The sequence below is a fragment of the Microcaecilia unicolor genome, chromosome 1 (genome assembly GCF_901765095.1).
Source record: "Microcaecilia unicolor chromosome 1, aMicUni1.1, whole genome shotgun sequence".
NCBI lineage: Eukaryota > Metazoa > Chordata > Amphibia > Gymnophiona > Siphonopidae > Microcaecilia > Microcaecilia unicolor.
The window spans coordinates 349939392-349964337 of NC_044031.1; the positions used below are offsets into that span (position 1 = coordinate 349939392).

A 24946-nucleotide genomic window follows, 5' to 3' on the forward strand; every position below is an offset into this window, starting at 1 on the left:
TAAGCCACTGCTTGTGAAACTCAGAGGGTCATTTTTCCTTCAATTTCCATGTAAATGTTTTGTAAAAAACTGAAGTGCACACTTATGTCTTTACAGACCCTGACCAATTTAAGAATTTTCTTGATGCTAGGACTCCACCTGTGCCAATTTCTGTATCCACTCCTTCATCCAATGTGACAGATTGTCGCTTTAAATACTTAGCCAAATTGTTTGACTACATTTCTTTGAGTTTTCTAATTTAATATGAAATACTCTGCTTAACTACTTTTCTTAATGCTTATCTCCACTCCTACCCATTAGTTTTCTTTATTTCTTGGACAAATTTATTTAATAATCCTTCAAATGTAAGATTGTCCTATTTAAGCTTGAAATATTTTTGTCCATTTTCTTAAGAACATATAAGAGTAGCCATACTGGGTCAGACCAATGGTCCATCTAGCCTAGTATTCTGTTTTCTAAACAGTGGCCAAGCCAGGTCACAAGTTCCTGGCAGAAACCCAATTAACAGCAAACTTCCATGCTAACTATCCCGGAGCAAGCAGTTGCTTCCCCATATCTGTCTCAATAGCAGACTATGGACTTTTCCTCTAGAAATTTGTCCAAACCTTTTTTAAACACAGATATGCTGTTACTACATCCTCCGGCAAAGAGTTCCAGAGCTTAACTATTCATTGAGTGAAAAAATATTTCCTCCTATTTGTTTTAAATGTATTTCCATGTAACTTCCTCGAGTGTCCCCGAGTCTTTGTACTTTTGGAACATGTAAAAAAATTAATTTACTTCTACTCGTTCTACACCACTCAGAATTTTGTAGACCTCATCTGTCTCTTTTCCAAGCTGAAGAGCCCTAACCTCTTTAGCCTTTCCTCATATGAGAGGAGTTCCATCCTCTTTATCATTTTGGTTGCTCTTCTTTGAACCTTTTCTAATTCCACTATATCTTATCTAATCCCACTATATTCCACCAGAACTGACCGCAATACTCAAGATGCGGTCACACCATGGAGCGAGATACAAAGGTATTATAGTATTTTTGGTCTTATTCACCATCCCTTTCCTAATAATTCCTAGCCATCCTGTTTGCTTTTTTGGCCACTGCCACACACTGAGCAGAAGATTCCAGTGTATTATCTACGACACCTAGATCTTTTTCTTCAGTGCTGGCCCCCAAGGTGGACCCTAGAATCTATGATTCTGATTATTCTTTCCAATCTGTGTCACCTTGCATTTGTCCACATTAAATTTCATCTGCCATTTGGATGCCTAGTCTTCCAATTTCCTAAGGTCTTCCTGCACTATTTCACAGTCCGCAATGTTTTAACAACCTTAAATAGTTTTGTATCATCTGCAAATTTAATCACCTCACTCGTCGTTCCAATTTCCATATCATTTATAAATATGTTAAATAACACCGTTCCCAATGCCGCACACTCTACTGTTCACCCTCCTCCATTGAGAGAAATGACCATTTAACCCTGTCCAATAACCAATTCCTAATCCACACCAGAACCTTGCCTCCTATCCCATGACGCTTTAATTTTCTCAGGAGTCTCTCATGAGGAACTTTATCAAAAGCTTTCTACAAATCTAGATACACTACATCAACAGGCTCACCTTTATCCACATGTTTATTACGCCTTAAAAGAAATTAAGCAAATTGGTGAGGCAAGAATTCCCTCGGTTGAACCCATGCTAGGCTTGACTCTGTCCCATTAAACCATGTTTGTCTATGTGTTCTGTAATTTTATTCTTTATAATAGTTTCCACTATTTTGCCCAGCACTGATGTCAGGCTTATTGGTCTGTAATTTCCAGGTTCACCCCTAGAACCCTTTTTAAAAATCGGTGTCACATTGGCCACCCTCCAATCTTCAGGTACTATGGACAATTTTAACGATAGGTTACATATTACTAACAGCAGATCAGCAATTTCATACTTGAGTACCTTTGGATGCATGCCATCCGGTCCAGGTGACTTACTACTCTTTAATTTATCAATTTGGCTCAGTACATCTTCCAGGTTCACAGAGATTTCTTTCAGTTCCTCCGCATCATCATCGATGAAGATAATTTCCGGAACAGGCAGATCTCTTACATCTTCTTCCATAAAGACAGAAGCAAAGAATTCATTCAGTTTCTCTACTATGACCTTGTCCTCCTTGAGTGTCCTTTTTGTTCCTTTGAGATCTAATGGTCCCTCGCAGGCTTTCTCCTTCTGATGTACCTGAAAAAAGTTGTTACTGTGAGTTTCTCTTCAAATTCTCTTTTAGCCTTCTTTATTAATGCTTTGCATCCGACTTGCTAGTGCTTATGTTGTTTCTTATTTTCTTCATTTAGATCCTTTGTTCATTCTTTGAAGGACAATCTTTTGGCTGTAATAGCCTCTTTTACTTCACCTTTTAACCATGTTTGCTGTCATTTTCTCTTCTTTCCACCTTTGCAAATACGTGGAATGCATCTGGTCTGGGCTCGATGGTATTTTTTAATAACGTCCACGCCTGATTTAGTGTTCTAGTCTTAGTAGCTGATCCTTTTAGTTTCTTTTTAAACATTTTCCTCATTTTATTATAGTCACCCTTTCAAAACTTAAATGCAGATACAGTAGATTTCCTTTGCGGGTTCACTGCTTCCCAGGGGACCCAACACCGCCACCTCTCACACTATGCACTGCACGCCACCAAGCACCAGATCCAAAATGGCTATCGCTCTCGTCGGTTCCTGAGCCAGTTGCTCCAAGAAGCAGTCTTTATTATATCTAGAAATTTTATCTCCCTGGTACTTCCTGATGTAACATTTATCCAGTCAATACCAGGGTAATTGAAATCACCCATTATTATAGCGTTGCCCAATTTGCCAGCTTTCCTAATCTCTGTAAACATTTCTTCATCCATCTGTTCGTTCTGTCCCGGCGGAATATTTTTCCTGTTGTCTAAGTATCTTGATAATTTTGTTTATGTACAATAGAGGCAAAGCATGCAAATTTATCTCATACATTTTCACTGTAGATATCCTGAAAACCTGACTGGCTGGGTGTGTTTGAAAGGACTGGTGTGAGAACTATTGCTCTAGATCAAGATCCCAAAGTGGGTTACAATAAAAATACAAAAAGCAGTAATAAAATACAGTGGAAACCAAACATATATACAGTTTGATAGTAGAAACAGCGAGGCCGTCAAGAGTTTATAAATAGCAGTACAAAATTAATAGTTACCTAGTTCAAAAAATTATTTTATTAAAAATATGCGTTACAAGACGTATGAGGAGAGATTTGCTGAACTAAACATGTATACTCTGGAGGAAAGGAGAAACAGGGGTGATATGATACAGACGTTCAAATATTTGAAAGGTATTAATCCGCAAACGAACCTTTTCCGGAGATGGGAAGGTGGTAGAACGAGAGGACATGAAATGAGATTGAAGGGGGGCAGACTCAAGAAAAATGTCAGGAAGTATTTTTTCACGGAGAGAGTAGTGGATGCTTGGAATGCCCTCCCGCGGGAGGTGGTGAAAATGAAAACGGTAACGGAATTCAAACATGCGTGAGATAAGCATAAAGGAATCCTGTGCCGAAGAAATGGATCCTCAGGAGCTTAGTCAAGATCGGGAGGCGGGGCTGGTGGTTGGGAGGCAGGGATAGGGCTGGGCAGACTTATACGGTCTGTGCCAGAGCCGGTGGTGGGAAGCGGGACTGGTGGTTGGGAGGCGGGGATAGTGCTGGACAGACTTGTACGGTCTGTGCCAGAGCCGGTGGTTGGGAGGCAGGGCTGGTGGTGGGGAGGTGAGGATAGTGCTGGGCAGACTTATACGGTCTATGCCTGTGCCAGAGCCAGTGGTTGGGAGGTGGGGCTGGTGGTTGGGAGGCGGGGCTAGTGCGGGGCAGACTTATACGGTCTGTGCCCTGAAGAGCACAGGTACAAATCAAAGTAGGGTATACACAAAAAGCAGCAAATATGAGTTATCTTGCTGGGCAGACTGGATGGACCGTGCAGGTCTTTTTCTGCCGTCATCTACTATGTTACTATGTTACATACATTAAAACCTGGCATGACCATAAGGACATAAGAATAGCCATACTGGGTCAGACCAATGGTCCATCCAACCCAGTATCCTGTTTCTAACAGTGGCCAATCCAGGTCACAAGTACCTGACAGAAACCCAAATAGTAGCAACAATCCAAGCTACCAATCCCAGGGCAAGCAATGGCTTCCCCCATGTCCATCTCAAAAACAGACTATGGACATTCCCTACAGGAATTTGTGATACCCGCCAAAGCAGGTTCAAGAATGCCCAACAATGAGGGTCCCAAAAAACAACAAGGCAAACGATCTGCAAACTCCAACGTAGACAACAAAACAGCAGATACAAAACAGAAGAATGTTCATAAATTTATTGATGATGTCAAATATCAGACTTATTGCCCGACACAGGCCGTGTTTCGCCCAAGAAGGGCTATGTCAGGAGCTAAATCAATTAAAACACATAAAAAGAACATAAAAATATATACTTAAATCTTGCCTCACCAATCTATTACATTTCTTTGAACAGGTGAACAAACATGTGACTAAAGGTGAGCCGGTTAATATTGTGTATCTGGATTTTCAAAAGGCGTTTGATGAAGTACCTCAAAAAAGACTCCAGAAGAAATTGGAGAGTCATGGGATAGGAGGTAGTGTCCTATTGTGGATTAAAAATTGGTTAAAAGATAGAAAATAGAGTAGGGTTAAATGGTCAGTATTCTCAATGGACTCCCCTGGAGTCTGTGCTGGGACCGCTGCTTTTTAACATATTTATAAATAATCTAGAGATTGAAGTAACTAGTGAGGTAATTAAATCTGCTGATGACACAAAGTTATTCAAAGTTGTTAAATCCCAAGAGGATTGTGAAAAATTACAAGAGGAACTTACGAGACTGGGCAGATGACGTTTAACGTGAGCAAGTGTAAAATGATGCATGTGGGAAAGAGGAACCTGAATTATAGCTACGTAATGCAAGGTTCCACGTTAGGAGTCACAGACCAAGAAAGGGATCTAGGCGTTGTCGCTGATGATACGCTGAAATCCTCTGCTCAGTGTGCAGCGGCAGCTGCGGCTAAGAAAGTAAATAGAATGTTAGGTATTATTAGGAAAAGAATTGAAAACAAAAATAAGGACATTATAATGCCTTTGTATTGGTCCATGGTGTGACTGCACCTCGAATATTGTGTTCAATTCTGGTCACCACATCTCAAAAAAGATATAGTGGAATTAGAAAAGGTACACAGAAGGGGGGAAAGGGAATGGGACTTGATATACCGCCTTTCTGTGGTTTTTGTAACTACATTCAAAGCAGTTTACATAGTATATACAGGTACTTATTTGTACCTGGGACAATGCAGGGTTAAGTGACTTGCCCAAAGTCACAAGGAGCTGCAGTGGGAATTGAACCCAGTTCCCCAGGATCAGAATCTGCTGCACTAACCACTAGGCTAGGAATGGAAAGCAAAAATGAAGACGTTATAATGGTGCGACCACACTTGAATATCATGTTCAATTCTGGTCATCTCAAAAAAGATATAGTGGAATTAGAAAAGGTACAGAGAAGGGCAACAAAAATGATAAAGGGGATGGGATGACTTCCCTATGAGGAAAGGCTAAAGCGGCCAGGGCTCTTCAACTTGGAGAAAAGACGGCTGAGGGGAGATATAATAGAGGTCTATAAAATAATGAGTGGAGAGGAACAGGTAGACGTGAATCGTTTGTTTACTCCTTCCAAAAATACTAGGACTAGGGGGGCATGCAATAAAGCTACAAAAAAATAGTAAATTGAAAACAAATCAATTTTTCTTCACTCAACGTGTAATTAAACTCTGGAATTAGTTGCCAGAGAATGTGGTAAAGGCAGGTAGCTTAGCGGGGTTTAAAAACGGGTTGGACGGATTCCTAAACAAAAGTCCATAGGCCATTATTAAAATGACTTGGGGGAAATCCACTGCTTATTTCTTGGATAAGCAGCCTAAAATGTATTTAACGTTTTTGGGATCTTCCCAGGTGTTTGTGACCTGGATTGGACACTGTTGGAACCAGGATGCTGGGCTTGATGGTCCTTTGGTCTGTCCCATTTTCTTTTTCCATGACGATCCATAAAGCTTCCTCCTTTTCCCAGGTTCTCCACATTGCAGCTGCTCTGAAATTCATTTGTCCTCAGAGAAAAATGAATTAAGCCCTGATAGTCAATATCTGGGGCCCATGCGAGCACGTGCTGGCCATCAGATCTTATACGAGTCCCAGCCAATATTCAACCAGGACCCGCATAAGACAATTATGTAGGCCCCAGATGAATATCAGTTAGGACCTACATTAAGGGAAACAGATCCCCTCAACCTATTCAAGTCATCCCCCCTCTCAATCCCCCCAATTGGGCACCCACCCTCTGTACACCCCCCCCCCCCCCCAGGCCTACTTTGATATCTCTGGTGGCCTAGGTCACTGGTTTTCAACCAGTCCTCAGGGACCCCCTGGCCAGTCAGGTTTTCAGGACATGCACAATGAATATGAACGAGATAAATTTGCATGCACTGCCTTCTTGGTATGCAACCCTCTTCATGAATATTCAATGTGGATATCCTAAAACCCTGACTTGCCAGGTGGTCCCTGAAGACTGGGTTGAAAACCACTGGTCTAGGGGGTCCTAAGGGCAGGAGTGATGCCCACTCACTTCTGCCAGACACAGCTCCGGCTTCAACATGGCCACTGCGACCTCTAGATAAAGGTCGCAATGCACAGGAGCTAAGTGCGCATCACTCAACCTTAAAACCCTTTAGACCATAGGGGAAATCAAAGGTAGGCTGGAGAAGAGCCTACAGAGGGCACCAAAAAACCCTCATGATGCCACTGGATCACTGGCCAATATTTGGACTGGTGCTCGCTTAGCTCAGTGGCTAAAGTTATGATACCTGTTTGGCTGTCCTGATTTTAGTCACAATGTCATGTTCCCTGACACTTCAGGATATGGCCATCTGAGGATGGGGTGGCCATCTTGGATTTGGGTATCTCCAGGATAGGGTGGCCATCTTAGAGGTGGGCGTCTTAAGTTGTGGCAGTCATCTTGGAGTTGGGCAGTTTCAGGAAGGAAGGCCATATTTGGGCGTAAAGGGCGTCTCCGGTGGGGGCAGCCATCTTGTTGACAGCTGCACATGTTTAGGCCTAATTCCTGTTCTATTTAAAGCCCGACTACCAGTCCTTCCACGCTTCGGCTTCTACTCTGTTTCCTGGGTAGTTGCAGTGCTTCTGGATCTACTTCTGTTTGCTGCCTGGTATTGACCTTTGCCTGTTCCTGGATCTGCTACTGCGTGCTGCCCGGTACTGACCTCTGCTGGCTCCTGGCCCTGCTTCTGGCCGTTGCTTGGCTGTGCCCCGTGGACTTTGTTCTGGACTCAGTTCTCTCTGCTGTTTGCTTCCCGCACCTGGGGGCTCAACCCCTGGGGAACGGAGGGGGACACAGGGGGAACTCGGGGTTGGCTGACAGCTCGGTGAGGAATCCTCCTCCATCGGGCACATGAGCTCACACCTCCTCTGGGCAAGCCTGACACTTAATTAGTTAGTGGTCTGAATATCGTTGCTAACCAGTTATGTGTCAGCTCTCCCACAAGCTGACCGGCACTAACCAGACAGTGCAGGGATGGTTAGTGCTGATATTCAGTGGCATTGTCTGGTTAAGTGCCTCTGAATATCAGAAGTTATGCAGGCACAAATGATTTAACTGGGTAGGAGGTTTTCCTGCCAGGTTAGATCACTAGGCCTACTCTCTCTAGATTAGTCATACTGTTACTACTACTACTACCACTATTAAACATTTCTATAGCGCTACTAGACTTACGCAGCGCTGTACAAATTAACATGAAAAGACAGTCCCTGCTCAACAGAGCTTACAATCTAAATTGGACAGACGAAAAGACAGCTAGGAGTGGGGAAATTGCAGTGGTAGGGGTGATAAGTGAGGATGTTGAGTAAGAGAGTCATGGTTAGGAGTCGAAAGCAGTAGCAAAGAGGTGGGCTTTAAGCCTAGACTTGAAGACAGCCAGAGACTGAGCCTGACATACTCTCTCAGGGAGTCTATTCCAGGCATAGGGAGCAGCGAGATAGAAGGAATGGAGCCGGGAGTTAGTAGTGGGGGAGAAGGGGGACAATAGGAGACATTTACCCAGCGAACGGAGTTCACGGGAAGGAGTGCAGGGAGAAATGAGAGCGGAAAGGTACTGAGGAGCTGCGGAGTGGATGCACTTGTAGGTCAAAAGGAGAAGTTTGAACCATATGCGGAAGCGGATAGGGAGCCAGTGAAGCGACTTGAGGAGAGGGCTAACGTGAGTATAGCGACTCTGGCGGAATATAAGACGCGCAGCAGAGTTTTGGACAGACTGTTACCCAATGATTAAAAATAGATATATTTTTTTTAACCTGGGGAGGGCTCAGAGTGTTGGGGTAGGCATTTGGAGTGTCCGCGGGTGAGGGTCATGGTGGTCGCAATCCCGCCATGGGTGCACTTGTTCCGAGACGCTCTGGGGTCGGAGAGAGCCAGCGTGGGCATTTGTGAGAGTAGCTGGTGGTGCTGGGCCTTGGTGTGCCCTGGGAATAGCTACAGGGGCAGGCGTGACACTGCATTGGGCGGTGACATCATTGATGATGTCACATGCGCATGCATAGTTCATTTAATTGTCCAGATAGCTCTGGAGGAATGTTTGAGTTAGGGAACTGCTAAAACTACCAATGTGTCAAATGATTAGGAAACATCTGTTTTAACCCATAGAAGGGTCTGTTTTGAATAAAATTGAAACGCTACATGATCGGTGCTATTGCACAATCGTACATGTGCAAATGGCACATTTTAGAGGTTTGTGTCTCTAAGGCTGTTGGGATGTTAAGGGGGGGGTCAGTTAAGCCTATACATGTTATAGAAACAGCACGATTTCGGGCTGTGTCAAGGAGACCTGCAAGGACACCTCCACACAAATTAATATTTAAAGAATTTCTAAAGTGTCCAAAAAGTTTTTAAACAGAGAATTAAAGTAAAGGGAGCTTAAAACTGTGTGATATGAATTGTGAAAGTGCCTAGATTGTTATGTTAGGCTTTGTTGCTGTTATGTAAAGAAAAATTTAATAAAGACATTTTAAAAAATGTGTGCTATGATGTCATCTGAGCTCTGTTTGAATATTAATGAAGGTTACTGTAGAGAGTTCTTTTGGGGTGTTCCTGGGGTGTAAAATGATGCAGCTTTTTACATAATACTGCTTAAACATGGCTGAAAGGTATTCTAAGGGATTAACATTTAAAAATTAGGGTTTTAAATAGTGAAATTATGTTTTTTAAAGGTTAGGGGATGTACAAAGCGAATGCTACATACCTGTAGAAGGTATTCTCCGAGGACAGCAGGCTGATTGTTCTCACTGATGGGGTGACGTCCACGGCAGCCCCTCCAATCAGAAACTTCACTAGCAAAGGCCTTTGCTAATCCTCGCGCGCCGATACGCACCGCGCATGCGTGGCCGTCTTCCCGCCCGAACCGGCTCGTGTTCGTCAGTCCCATATGTAGCAAGACAAAACAAGGGAAGACACAACTCCAAAGGGGAGGCGGGCGGGTTTGTGAGAACAATCAGCCTGCTGTCCTCGGAGAATACCTTCTACAGGTATGTAGCATTCGCTTTCTCCGAGGACAAGCAGGCTGCTTGTTCTCACTGATGGGGTATCCCTAGCCCCCAGGCTCACTCAAAACAACAAACATGGTCAATTGGACCTCGCAACGGTGAGGACATAACTGAGATTGACCTAACAATTTATCCAACTAACTGAGAGTGTAGCCTGGAACAGAATAAAAAATGGACCTAGGGGGGTGGAGTTGGATTCTAAACCCCGAATAGATTCTGAAGCACTGACTGCCCAAACCGACTGTCGCATCGGGTATCCTGCTGCAGGCAGTAATGAGATGTGAATGTGTGGACAGATGACCACGTCGCAGCTTTGCAAATCTCTTCAATAGTGGCTGACTTCAAGTGGGCCACTGACGCAGCCATGGCTCTGACATTGTGAGCCGTGACATGACCCTCAGCCTGGGCGTAAGTGAAGGAAATGCAATCTGCTAGCCAATTGGATATGGTGCGTTTTCCCACAGCCACTCCCCTCCTGTTGGGATCAAAAGAAACAAACAATTGGGCGGACTGTCTGTTGGGCTGTGTCCGCTCCAGATAGAAGGCCAATGCTCTTTTGCAGTCCAATGTGTGCAGCTGACGTTCAGCAGGGCAGGAATGAGGACGGGGAAAGAATGTTGGCAAGACAATTGACTGGTTCAGATGGAACTCCGACACAACCTTTGTCAAGAACTTAGGGTGAGTGTGGAGGACTACTCTGTTATGATGAAATTTGGTGTAAGGGGCCTGGGCTACCAGGGCCTGAAGCTCACTGACTCTACGAGCTGAAGTAACTGCCACCAAGAAAATGACCTTCCAGGTCAAGTACTTCAGATGGCAGGAGTTCAGTGGCTCAAAAGGAGGTTTCATCAGCTGGGTGAGAACAACGTTGAGATCCCATGACACAAAAGCAAACCTCTCATGAAGCGAACAACTAAAGGCTGTCGCGAGATCGGCTTACCTTCCACACGGTAATGGTATGCACTGATTGCGCTAAGGTGAACCCTTACAGAGTTGGTCTTGAGACCAGACTCAGACAAGTGCAGAAGGTATTCAAGCAGGGTCTGTGTAGGACAAGAGCGAGGATCTAGGGCCTTGCTGTCACACCAGACGGCAAACCTCCTCCATAGAAAGAAGTAACTTCTCTTAGTGGAATCTTTCCTGGAAGCAAGCAAGATGCGGGAGACACCCTCTGACAGACCCAAAGAGGCAAAGTCTACGCTCTCAACATCCAGGCCGTGAGAGCCAGAGACCGGAGGTTGGGATGGAGAAGCGCCCCTTCGTCCTGTGTGATGAGGGTCGGAAAACACTCCAATCTCCACGGTTCTTCGGAGGACAATTCCAGAAGAAGAGGGAACCAGATCTGATGCGGCCAAAAGGGAGCAATCAGAATCATGGTGCCTAGGTCTTGCTTGAGTTTCAACAAAGTCTTCCCCACCAGAGGTATGGGAGGATAAGCATACAGCAGACCTTCCCCCCAGTCCAGGAGGAAGGCATCCGATGCCAGTCTGCCGTGGGCCTGAAGCCTGGAACAGAACTGAGGGACTTTGTGGTTGGCTCGAGATGCAAAGAGATCTACCAAGGGGGTGCCCCACACCTGGAAGATCCGGCGCACTACTTTGGAGTTGAGCGACCACTCGTGAGGTTGCATAATCTTGCTCAACCTGTCGGCCAGACTGTTGTTTACGCCTGCCAGATATGTGGCTTGGAGCACCATGCCGTGACAGCGAGCCCAGAGCCACATGCTGACGGCTTCCTGACACAGGGGGCGAGATCCGGTGCCCCCCTGCTTGTTGATGTAATACATGGCAACCTGGTTGTCTGTCTGAATTTGGAGAATTTGGTGGGACAGCCGATCTCTGAAAGCCTTCAGAGCGTTCCAGACCGCTCGTAACTCCAGAAGATTGATCTGCAGATCGTGTTCCTGGAGGGACCAGCTTCCCTGGGTGTGAAGCCCATCGACATGAGCTCCCCAGCCCAGGAGAGATGCATCCGTAGTCAGCACTTTTTGTGGCTGAGGAATTTGGAAAGGACGACCCAGAGTCAAATTGGACCAAATCGTCCACAAATACAGGGATTTGAGAAAACTCGTGGACAGGTGGATCACGTCTTCTAGATCCCCAGCAGCCTGAAACCACTGGGAAGCTAGGGTCCATTGAGCAGATCGCATGTGAAGGCGGGCCATGGGAGTCACATGAACTGTGGAGGCCATGTGGCCCAACAATCTCAACATCTGCCGAGCTGTGATCTGCTGGGACGCTCGCACCCGTGAGTCGAGGGACAACAAGTTGTTGGCTCTCGCCTCTGAGAGATAGGCACGAGCCGTCCGAGAGTCCAGCAGAGCTCCTATGAATTCGAGTCTCTGCACTGGGAGAAGATGGGACTTTGGATAATTTATCACAAACCCTAGTAGCTCCAGGAGGCGAATAGTCATCTGCATGGACTGCTGAGCTCCCGCCTCGGATGTGTTCTTTACCAGCCAATCGTCGAGATAGGGGAACACGTGCACTCCCAGCCTGCGAAGCGCCGCTGCTACTACAGCCAAGCACTTCGTGAATACTTTGGGCGCAGAGGCGAGCCCAAAGGGTAGCACACAGTACTGGAAGTGACGTGTGCCCAGCTGAAATTGCAGATACTGTCTGTGAGCTGGCAGTATCGGGATGTGCGTGTAGGCGTCCTTCAAGTCCAGAGAGCATAGCCAATCGTTTTCCTGAATCATGGGAAGTAGGGTGCCCAGGGAAAGCATCCTGAACTTTTCCTTGACCAGATATTTGTTCAGGGCCCTTAGGTCTAGGATGGGACGCATCCCCCCTGTTTTCTTTTCCACAAGGAAGTACCTGGAATAGAATCCCAGATGGCACGGGCTCGACTGCATTGGCGCTGAGAAGGGCGGAGAGTTCCTCTGCAAGTACCTGCTTGTGCTGGAAGCTGTAAGACTGAGCTCCCGGTGGGCAATTTGGAGGTTTGGCGGCCAAATTGAGAGTGTATCCTTGCCGAACTATTTGGAGAATCCACTGGTCGGAGGTTATGAGAGGCCACCTTTGGTGAAAAACTTTCAACCTCCCCCCGACCGGTAGATCGCCTGGCACTGACACGTTGATGTCGGCTATGCTCTGCTGGAGCCAGTCAAAAGCTCGCCCCTTGCTTTTGCTGGGGAGCCGAGGGGCCTTGTTGAGGCGCACGCTGCTGACGAGAGCGAGCGCGCTGGGGCTTAGCCTGGGCCGCAGGCTGTAGAGAAGGAGGATTGTACCTACGCTTACCAGAAGAGTAGGGAACAGTCTTCCTTCCCCCATAAAAACGTCTACCTGTGGAGGTAGAAGCTGAAGGCTGCCGGCGGGAGAACTTGTCGAAAGCGGTATCCCGCTGGTGGAGCTGCTTTACCACCTGTTCGACTTTCTCTCCAAAAATATTGTCCGCTCGGCAAGGCGAGTCCGCAATCCGCTGCTGGATCCTGTTCTCCAGGTCAGAGGCACGCAGCCATGAGAGTCTGCGCATCACCACACCTTGAGCAGCGGCCCTGGACGCAACATCAAAGGTATCATATACCCCTCTGGCCAGGAATTTTCTGCACGACTTCAGCTGCCTGACCACCTCCTGAAATGGCTTGGCTTGCTCAGGAGGGAGCTTGTCCACCAAGCCCGCCAACTGCCGCACATTGTTCCGCATGTGTATGCTCGTGTAGAGCTGGTAAGACTGGATTTTGGCCACGAGCATAGAAGAATGGTAGGCCTTCCTCCCAAAGGAGTCTAAGGTTCTAGAGTCTTTGCCCGGGGGCGCCGAAGCATGCTCCCTAGAACTCTTAGCCTTCTTTAGGGCCAGATCCACAACACCAGAGTCGTGAGGCAACTGAGTGCACATCAGCTCTGGGTCTCCATGGATCCGGTACTGGGACTCTATCTTCTTGGGAATGTGGGGATTACTTAGAGGCTTGGTCCAGTTCACCAGCAATGTCTTTTTCAGGACATGATGCATAGGTACTGTGGACGCTTCCTTAGGTGGAGAAGGATAGTCCAGGAGCTCAAACATTTCAGCCCTGGGCTCGTCCTCCACAACCACCGGGAAGAGGATGGCCGTAGACATCTCCCGGACAAAGGCCGCAAAAGACAGACTCTCTGGAGGAGAAAGCTGCCTTTCAGGGGAGGGAGTGGGATCAGAAGGAAGGCCATCAGACTCCTCGTCAGAGAAATATCTGATGTCCTCCTCCTCCTCCCACGAGGCCTCACCATCAGTATCAGACACAAGTTCATGAACCTGTGTCTGAAGCCGTGCCCGACTCGACTCCGTGGAAACATGGCCACGGTGTGAGCGTCGAGAGGTAGACTCCCTCGCCAGCACCGGCGAAGCTCCCTCCGCCGACGTCGTTGGGGAGCCTTCCTGGGAGGCGGCCGCAGTCGGTACCGCAAGCGGCACCGATGACGGAGACCTCACCCCAGGCAAGGGGCCAGCCGGCGCCTCACTCGACGGTACCGGAGGCGCAAGCACCCCCGGTACCGGAGGGGAAGGGCGCAACAGCTCTCCCAGGATCTCTGGAAGAACGGCCCGGAGACTCTCGTGCAGGGCGGCTGTGGAGAAAGACATAGAAGCCGATGCAGGCGTCGAGGTCAGAGTCTGTTCCGGGCATGGAGGCTGTTCCGGGCTGTCCAAGGTGGAGCGCATCGACACCTCCTGAACAGAGGGTGAGCGGTCCTCCCGGTGCCGATGCCTACTGGGTGCCGACTCCCTCGGCAACCCAGAGCTCTCGGTACCGATGCGGGAAGGAGACCGGTGTCGATGCTTCTTTGACTTTTTCAAACGAAGCATGTCACCGGAGCTTCCCGGTACCGACGAGGAGGACGTAGAATCCAACCGTCGCTTCCTCGGGGCCGAGGCCGAAGAAGGTCGGTCTCGGGGGGGGCTGTACCGCAGGAGCCCTCAGGATAGGGGGAGACCCACCCAAAGGCTCACCGCCACCAGCAGGGGAATGGACAGCCCTCACCAGCACTCCGGTCGAAGCACCACCGTCCGACGACATCAGCACTAGTGGAGGTCCCGGTACCGCCGACGCAGCCTTCCGATGTCTTGGTACCGACGATGCAGAGGGTCGATGCCTCGATGCAGTCGTTACAGTCGATGCCGAGGTCGAAGGTCTTGACGCTGTCGACGTCGATGAACTCGATACCCCCGGTGCTGTTGCCGACGAAGAGCCCGAGAACAACACGTTCCACTGGGCCAATCTCGCTACCTGAGTCCTTTTCTGTAAAAGGGCGCAAAGACTGCAGGCCTGTGGGCGGTGCCCAGCCCCTAGACACTGAAGACACGACGCGTGCCTATCAGTGAGCGAGATTACCTGGGCGCACTGGGTGCACTTCTTGAAGCCGCTGGGAGACTTCGATGACATGGGCGGAAAAATCACACAGGCGAAATCAAAATTCGTAATTGCGGTAAAGGCACCAAAAAGAGGGAGAGAAAAAACTCGAACCGAGGCCTCAAAAGGGCCTACCCCGAAAACGAAAGTAAACTTAACGGGGCAAAAAACTGGAAATACGGGAAGGGAAAAAAAGACCGAAAAGGTCTTTCTCCGAAATACCTTTTTGTTTTTTTTTCCAGCGAAAGCCAAAAGACGCGCGAGGGTCAACTTAAGGGGCGCGAACGGCGCAAACACGACTGTCCCGAGCGCGGACAAAAGAAGACTGATGAACACGAGCCGGTTCGGGCGGGAAGACGGCCGCGCATGCACGGTGCGCATCGACGCGCGAGGACTAGCAAAGGCCTTTGCTAGTGAAGTTTCCAATTGGAGGGGCTGCCGTGGACGTCACCCCATCAGTGAGAACAAGCAGCCTGGTTGTCCTCGGAGAAGGATTTGTACAGGCAAGCTATCTTCATAGAATGTTATGGCACGAATCTGATTGGCTGCCCTGCTGACAGCCAGAACCTGTTTCTAAAAGGAAGCTTGAGAACTTTTGAGAGATGGCAGTTGGACTGGAAAAAAAAAGCGTTGAGTGATTGTTGTCTGTGAGATTGATATGAGGAAATTTAGTAAAAGTGAATTTGAAAATTATAGAAAGTGTTAAGGATATTTATTTTTTATTTTTATTACATTTGTACCCCGCGCTTTCCCACTCATGGCAGGCTCAATGCGGCTTACATATTATATACAGGTACTTATTTGGGTGTGTGTTTAAGTAAAGTGAGTAGTGGATAAATTTAATACATTTCCTGAAATTTTAAGATTACTCTCTCAGTGAGAGGAAACTTTTGTATAAACTATTGAGAATTTAATGTAGAGTGCTCATAGTTTTCTCAGAGGATGAAAAGTAATTGAAACCCATTATTTCTAAGAAATTGTAAAGAACTTCTGAGGAAATTGTTGGTGAGAGAGAAACGTAATTGATATTTTACTGATAGACTCTCATAAAACTCTAAAAGACATGGGGCCGGATGTGGTTCTTCTTCACAAAAAAGTGTTTCATCCGGATTTCCCATTCTTCTTCGATCCCTCTTCATTATTGCTTCCAATTTCTCTTGCAATTTGTAGACAAAAACACAGATGGAATCTTTTTCCCCTTGTCTGTAGTTACAGAACTCCTGAATTCTGAGACTCAATGCCACTTTGTCTCCACACACTTGTTTTAACAAATCATTTATAGCCTCAACCGAGAAGTCTCTTGGGAAAGATTATTTAACAGAATCAGCAGCAATTCCTCTCAGATGGTCCCGGACCACTTCCACTTGATCTTCTACAGGTACCGGGAAATTCTTAATTGGGATTTCATCTATCCTATATTCTACCGACAGATCCTCTGGTTCTCTGGGAAACCCTTGAAAATCAGGAAGTGTTCGGTCTTGAGGTATGAGCACTGTATGTGTCAGAATCTGAGTTCTACTTCCCATAGCTTCTCCATCCATCTTCACACTTCTTCACAGATGATGGGTATTAACTCAGCAACACAATTACCCCGAACAGACCCCCGGCGATCCAAAGTGCTCCGGCTGAAACCCACCCCCCCAAACTCCTGGAACTCTAGCCGGGCAGCTCAAAAATTGAGCTCCCAGCTTAGTTTGGGCCTATTTTTCTCAGCTCTGGCGGTATTTCGCAGATCCACAGAGCCAGCCAGATCCACAACAAGGCCTCAAACAGGCCATTTTCCTATCGTGCCTACCCAGAGAAGTTCATTTTCTGGCTGGGCAGCCCTGAGGAAGGCTGCAAAAATGGTCCTGCAGGGAAGCCCCCGGCCCTCCAGGAAAGGACCCCAACCATCCTGCTGGACCCTGGACCCCCCCTGCAGGTACCTTTTATTTAAAAATGTACTTTTAAAAACTAAATTTTCTTTTTAAAATAACACTTTAAAAGTTCTGGCCATTCAAGGCCGGAAACAGCACGAAGATGTCCCAAAACCTCCACAAAGATTCTGAGACCCCTGGATCTCCCCAAATATCCACCACAGACCGTCCCCCATGTTTAAAAATATATATATTTTATCCCCTTGTGCGGGGGGGGGGGGGGGGGGGAGGTTTACATGTATATCTTGGAGGAAAGAAAAAATAGGGGTGACATGATGCAGACGTTCAAATATTTGAAAGGTATTAATCTGCAAACAAACCTTTTCTGGAGACGGGAAGGTGGTAGAACTAGAGGACATGAACTGAGGTTGAAGGGGGGCAGACTCAGGAGTAATGTCAGGAAGTATTTTTTTCACAAAAAGAGTGGTAGATACATGGAATGCCCTCCTGTGGGAGGTGGTGGAGATGAAAACGGTAGTGGAATTCAAACATGCGTGGGATAAACACAAAAGAATGTTTAGAAGGAATGGATCTACGGAATCTTAGCCGAGATTGGGTGGCAACGTCGGTAACTGGGAAGCAAAACCAGTGCTGGGCAGACTTCTATGATCTACATCCTGATCGTAACTGAATAGATATGGATGGGCTGGAGTGTAAATTTTAAGGGGCTCCAGCGTTAGCTTCAGAACTTTTAGTACAAGAACAGTGCTGGGCAGACTTCTATGGTCTGTGCCCTGAGAATGGCAAGGAGAAATCAAACTCAGGTATACATATAAAGTATACCATATAAAATGAGTTTATCTTGTTGGGCAGACTGGATGGACCGTTCAGGTCTTTATCTGCTGTCATTTACTATGTTACTATGTAAGAAAAATATTTTCTATTTGGTTGAGTTTGGTGAGAAGTGAATGAAGTGAGTAAAAGCTGACTGAAAAGAAGAAATCCTCTGAAGAATCCAAGTACAACAGAAGATGAATAGATTTAGAAAGGGATTTTAAGTTAAAAAGAATAGGAAAAATAGTTAAGGGATTAACATTTATTTTATTTTTGAAAGTAAGATTTGATACAGTTTAGGAATTCAGATTCTGTCAGGAAAGTTAATTCAAACACATAGTCAGGGAGATATTCTTAAATAAAATAAAATAAAAGGAAGAAAACTAAGTTTAGGCAAAGAAGAAATCCTCTGAAGAGCATCATCTGAAGAGGGCCAACCCCAGCACTGAATTTGAATTGAGAAGTTTGAAGACACAAGTTAAATTCTACAGTGTGCACACACAAAACATCACATACAAGACTGAAAGATAAAAACTGAAAAACAAAAAGTTACTTATGTGAGAATAAGACTATGGGGGTTGCTTAGCTTGTGTTATCTGCAGCAGGGCCCATTGGCCCTGCTGCAGATAACTCAAGCTAAGTTTTAGTAAACAGAGGGGTATAAGACCAAATAAATAAAGTACTTACGTGAAAGGAGATTATTTAAAATACTTACTTGTAAAAGTTGGAAACTAAAGTTCAGAAGTTTGTCACAGTATAAGTACATTAAGTAAAATTCATACAGGTTACAAGGAAGATTACTTCCTATTCTTTTTAACAAAAGTTATTTAACATATTCAATACTTAAATACTTTTTATTTCATATTTAATTACCAACTCAATTGAAACTTTACAATGTGAATAACATTTTATATTTAATAAAAAAAGTTTTAAAAATTATCTACAGAGTGTAACATCTTTTCTCTGCTGACATCTATTAATTTTAATTTAAATAATTTAATTCCTCCTTTCTTTGAGAGAGAAGGAAGAGGGTTGTTTTTTTTTTTTAAGTGTAAAGACCTATCTCAGAGAACTGAAATCTGAGGTAAAAGGACACTGACATCTTGAGTTTTAAAATTGGTAATTGGTAAGTAACGTTTCCTTTTCTGAAGATGGGTCCTCTTACAATACCTATCACATTTTTCTTAATTGTAATTCTGTCTTAACTACAAAAATATCCTTACCCCACGGCGGGCTTCCCAGCTCTTTAAAATGGGTTGTGACAGACACCAAATCTGTCTCTATTTTCAAGTTCATTTCTCCATTACGATTAGCTTCAATTATCTGTTAACAATTCAGTTTTTACAAGGTTAAAAAGAATAAATCTTGCAAACTTATTCATATAAGAACAAGGAATAAGAATTTAAAAACACAAACATGGGTAAAATCTCACACAAAGCCTGTCCCAAAGTTATCTACCCCAGACTCTGACACCAGTAACTGGCAGTTACATGTGTAAGTGCTAGGTGCTCTTCTATAAACAATGCTCCTAAGTCACATGGGGCCAGATTCTATATAGCGCGCCTAGGGATCTGCGCTGAAATCCAGGCATATTCTATAACAAAGCATGTAACTTAATTGGCTTAACAAGCAAATCAGTATATTTAACAGCACTTAAGCAATAATGAGCACTAATTGGCAATAATTAGAATTTATGCACATAACTCACTAAGCAAATTCTGTAGTGATCTAAGTCTAAATTCTAAAGTGCGCAGTTCAAAAGGGTCATGGCCATGGGCAGGGAAATGGGCATTTCAAAATTTACACGTGTTATAGAATATGGTTCAGTGTGTGTAAATCTACGTGCCGGGATTTACGCGTTTTCATTGGTATAAATGGAGGCACGTAGTTTTAAGCGCTGGAATATCAACCTAAATCAAGGCATTGCTTATATAATAATACACTTAGGCGGAAATGTTTACTGCGTGGATTTTTTTTAGGTACCATATATTAGAATCTGGCCCATAATGCACAACTGCAAGAGGGGAGAGGCAATACCATGGGTGCATGGCCGTGTCATCAAGCAACACAAACAAGTTATAGAATACTATCAGTGCATGCACTGATTGTCACACTTAGGAGCTTACACCAGATAATGACATAAGCTGGCACATCTAATTTTCAGTAAGCCAAAGTGGCTTTGTGCTAGGATTCTATAACAGCTTAAGCCATTATAGAACTGGTACTAAACACTCTTCTTCATTGCACCTAAAATAAGGTAACGATTTATAGAATTGTCCCCATAGGCTAGGGATTTTCCGGAGGATTCAAGATGGCTACAAAGGAGACTGTGGAATCTGGCCGAGATAATCTTATTCAGTCAGCACTAAAGATATTGCCTCCAGAAACTGTGAGTACTCTCTCTCAGGTGGAAGGTCTACCTCCTTCTGCTATGCCATCTCAGGTAATTATTAAACCAGCCGTAGTGACTTTGGAGTCACTTTGGGACATTGTTTATGATTGTTCTTTACAATCTTTGGTAATGGGGCACTCTAAGGATACTAAGATTATTTCAGAGGCGGTCTTGATCCAGGTGCAGGTAACTGCCCAGCTGTCCTTGAAGGTTGAGTGCTTGGAGTCAAAAATTCAGACTTTGCAAAATTTGGGGGCTGTCTCAATTAAGGATAAGAATGTCTTACATCGACAACTGGAATACCTGGAAAGCCAGGTTAGAAGACATAATTTGAAATTTCTCAATTTCCCCAAATCACCTTTGATTTCTCCACTGGATATGGTCAAGAAATATTTAATTGAGGTCCTGGGGATGGTTGGTGATTCATTAACTCCCATTACACGAGCTCAATATATTTGGAGCTCAGGGAGATCTGTGGGAGACTCCTCTCAAAGACGGAAGGCGGACAATCTGAATCTTACCTCCTTTTTGGAATCCTCTTCGGATGTAATTACACAGACAACTACTATGGTTACTCGATGAAGACAATGGGCTCCCCAGCCCGCAAGGCTGGCATCTGTCACAACTACCACCCAATTGGGAGATGCCAGAGAAACACCCTTCTGCCAATTGGCTGGCCGGAGTCAACACGCGAGACTGTCCCCTCGGGGAGAAACACCTTCCCCCGCTTCATATTGAATTGCACTCCAAGATACTCCAGACTCTGAGTAAGAACCAGATGACTTGTCCATATTGACCACCCAACCTAAGGATTGCAACACCGCAATCACTCAGTCGGTGACCACTTGACTCTCTTCTGCTGTCGTCGCCCGAATCAGCCAGTCGTCGAGATATGGATGCACTCGAATCCCCTCCTTCCGCAGGAACGACGCCACCACCATCATGACCTTGGAAAAAGTGCGTGGGGCAGTGGCCATTCCGAAAGGAAGGGCCCAAAACTGGAAGTGCTGACCCAGCACCGCAAATCTGAGAAAAATCTGATGGGGCTGCCAAATGGGAATGTGCAGGTAAGCTTCCCTCAAATCGAGAGCCGTCCAAAACTTGACTGGTTGAACAGCAGCAATAACTGCCCTTAATGTCTCCATGTGGAAGTGACGAACCCGCAAAAACTGGTTTACTTTTCTGAGATCGAGAATAGACCAAAAAGCCCCTCCCTTCTTTGGAACCACAAAGATGGAGTACCAACCTGTGTGCCTTTCGAGAGGAGGAACAGGCACGATAGCCCCTATCCTTAGCCGGTCTCGCAAACACTTCAGAACCGCTGACCTCTTGGCCCGCTATACACAGCGGGATTCCAGAAAAAAGTCTGTGACGGGAGAGAAGAATACTAGCTTGTAACCTTCTCGCACCACATCGAGGACCCACTGGTCCGAAGTAATTCTGGTCCACTTTGGAAGTAACAGAGAAAGCCGACCACCGATCTGCTCTCCTCCCGAGTGGACCTGCGCCCCATCATTGGGAGGACCGAGAAGGATGCACAGTCTCTGACCTATGACATACGTGTCTTTTGACCTTTGAACTAGGGTCTGATTATATATAAAAACAAGACCACTTATCCATCTGTTTTTTCAACACTGGAGGAAAGGCATGTGATGATCGTCATTGTAAGTCTATGATTTTCATACACCTTTTTTTATATAGTTTACAGTTTTGTCTTCACTCACCTTGTAGTGACGTGTGCTTTGTACGATGATTTGCTTTCCCAGTATTTATAAGTCAGAAATGTTTTAAAGGCATTTTGGTCCTGTTTTTTGCTTTGAATTAGTCAGTCTTATGTAACAGGGTTACCTGATTGATATGGAGTACCATGGATTATATGTACTTCTCTTACAAAGATTTATGAGAGTTGTGACTAATTTAATTCAGTTAATTTGATACTGCTCCAGAGTATATCCTTCCTGCTGTTTTTTCAAGAACTCATTATTCTATCAAGAACCTAGCATTTGAAGATTCATGTGAATAAGTAGTTGTCCATTATTTTTTATTATTTTTCCTTTTTTCTTCTTGTTATTTTTAACTTTTTTATTCTGATTTTATTCAAATAGCATTTATTACGACGAATGATATCTCTGAGATTTTTGGTATGTGTTATATTTATTTCATTTTATTAATGTCCGTGTCCTATCTGGTTTCAGTATATATTGTTAAAAAATTACAGATTTGAGTTTATCGGGCAATTAATTTAAATATTAGGGTTTCATAAATTATAGAAATATGGTCTCTGTTTTTTCAGTTTTAATATTTATTATTGTATATGCCCTTGATACTAATGTATGTGGGTAGTCTTTTATTAACTGTCATATATTTTTGTATTATTAGTTATCATCATTAGCTATAAATGTAGCCATTTATTTTTTATTTAATCAGAGGTGTGTTATATTTATTCTATTCTATTATTTTATTTACAGTAATTTGTAATGTATTTCCCTTCGCTAAATCCATGTTGGCTTTGTCTCGTTAGTCTATGCTTTTGAATATGCTCTGTAATTTTGTTCTTTGTAATAGCATTTTGCCCGGCACCGACGTCAGGCTCACTGGTCTATAATTTCTTAGATCTCCTCTGGAACCTTTTTAAAAAATCGACATTACATTGGCCACCTTCCAATCTTCCGGTACCACACTCGATTTTAAAGATAAATTACATATTACTCTGTACCATACCTTGTAAGCCGCACTGAACCTGCTATCGAGCAGGAAAGAGCGGGGTATAAATGCTATTTAAAAAAAAAAAAAAAAAAAAAAAAGCTTAGTGGCAGTGTACAGTACAGCCAGGCAGAGAAATCAGGTTCAATTCCTAGGTTAGCCAAGTATGCTGTGAAAGCTGGGCTCCCAGTTCCTGGGAAGCAGGGAATATTGGCCACTGCCCAACAGCAACTCTTACTGGCCAGATTTAGGGAGACTGCATTCTGGGCTCTTGCGGGAGCCATGGTGTGGTCACTGCAATGGATGGGCTAGATGGCTGGTTAGAAAAATAGGAGACAATTTCCAGGTAACTGTAAGTAAAGGTTTATGGTACCAGCTTCCAGCCCTGATTCCAAATGATCCCAAAAGAAGCAGAAGAAAATACTGAAACAAAACTACAATTTAAAAAAGAATCCACATAAAGATTTGAAAAAGAAATATTGGAACTTACTACATAATTGCTAAGATTCTTCATCCTCTCCACAACACTCTTCATGGTCTTCAATGCCGGCAAATAAACACTGACCTAGAGATCAACACATACAAATATATGGGCTACCAGAATATTGATTTATCCTCTCAGGAAATCAGCAGTATTTTAGGTCTGAAATAAGGCTACTTACATCGAAGTCAGGCACGCTGGGCTCTCTGAAGTCACTCCAAAGCTTCCTGGGAATAACAGCAACTGGAATGTCATGTGTAACGATGCGAGAGCTTGCAGAGAGAGACGGCTGTCCAAAAAGAACCCAAAATACAATCAAATAACTATTTTCATCTTCAGCTGGTCCTTTCCAATTTTTGGTTCCATTTACGACATCACATTGAAGGCATAAATCAAACAGGTGTTCTCATCCCCTCATATACATTGTTATTGCCACAGCCAGGGTGCCTCCAGCTGGCCATGGGGAAAATTTCATCACATGCCTCTACTTTGCTCTCTTGCTAGGACACCTGTTCAGGATGGCAAAGACTAAGGCAAACAAACCAAAACAAAAAAAGTATTTCTTGTTTCACTACTTTGGGGTTTTCTTTGGTAGGATCTTTAGCCCTAGCCAGGAATTCTTACAGACAGCTATTTTATAACGGCTTTTTATATTCAGCCTCACCCAGACCTTCAACCCTTCATATAATGAATCTATTCCAGCATACCTTATTCCACTCTTTCCACTGTCAACTTCAGTTTAGCACTTCATTTTCAGATGGGTCTCTGCACACCGATCAACTGCCCTGCAATGCACTTACAAAGGCCTTTGCTGGGGGGGTTCGTGACGTCACCGCACCAAGATGGCTGCCTGAGTGAAGAGCTCTGGTAGTCCCACAGCTAAAAGCAATAAATAGAGCGTCTAACTCAAAATTATAGCACAGCACGAGAGCGTAGCAAGTAGAGGAACACCGCGGGAACAAGTGGAACACGACCGCTCGAGCACCCAGCAATCCTTAGCGAGCTTTGCTTACACAGGCCCAAACACCGCGACACCGCAGTCCACCTCTAAGAGGAACGACATGGCGGAGGAGCGAACATTCGAGAAGCTGGCGGCGCAGAAGGCGATACAGAGCTCCCAGCCACTCTTCACACCTGATGAAGGAAGAGACAGAACCGCTGATTGAGATCCGTGAATGGCTAAAGGAAATAACGGGGGAACTTAAAGCAATGCGCACTGACCTAAACACGTTGGGAGAAGATCTTCGTGGCGAGATTGCAGCTCTGGGTCAGCGTGTTGCGGACACGGAAGAGCGCTTAGATGAACAAATGGACTTGATACAAAATATAACGGAGCAGAAAGGGGAAGACAAGAAGAACTTCCAACAATTGTGGGACAAGATGGAGGACATCGAGAACAGGAGCAGGCGGCATATCAGGTTCTGTTGTATTCCAGAAAGCCCCCAGTATACAAACTGTGAATTAATTGTACAGCAAGTGGCAAGCGCGCTACTAAAAGAATCACAAATCATGATGTACCCAGCAGACATTGGAATAGAAAGGGCCCATAGATCTCTGGGAACAACCAGGAATAACCTGCCCAGAGACATAATAGCATGTTTGGTGGACTATAAAACCAAGGAAAAAATCATGCAAGCAGCGCGAGAACATCCAGAATTTACCTGGAAGACGCATCGTGTC

General features: G+C 45.0%; 1 protein-coding gene across 1 annotated transcript in view; it reads right to left on the bottom strand.

The window, feature by feature from the left end:
• Positions 1 to 24946, bottom strand: part of HUS1 (HUS1 checkpoint clamp component) — a 168100-nt gene that overhangs the window by 50004 nt on the left and 93150 nt on the right. Inside the window, exons 4-6 of the mRNA XM_030209451.1 lie at positions 23448 to 23555; positions 23276 to 23350; positions 18914 to 19013 (exon numbers count right to left, since the gene is read on the bottom strand). Coding sequence (XP_030065311.1) covers positions 18914 to 19013; positions 23276 to 23350; positions 23448 to 23555 — 283 coding nt within the window. The remainder of the gene's footprint in view (positions 1 to 18913; positions 19014 to 23275; positions 23351 to 23447; positions 23556 to 24946) is intronic.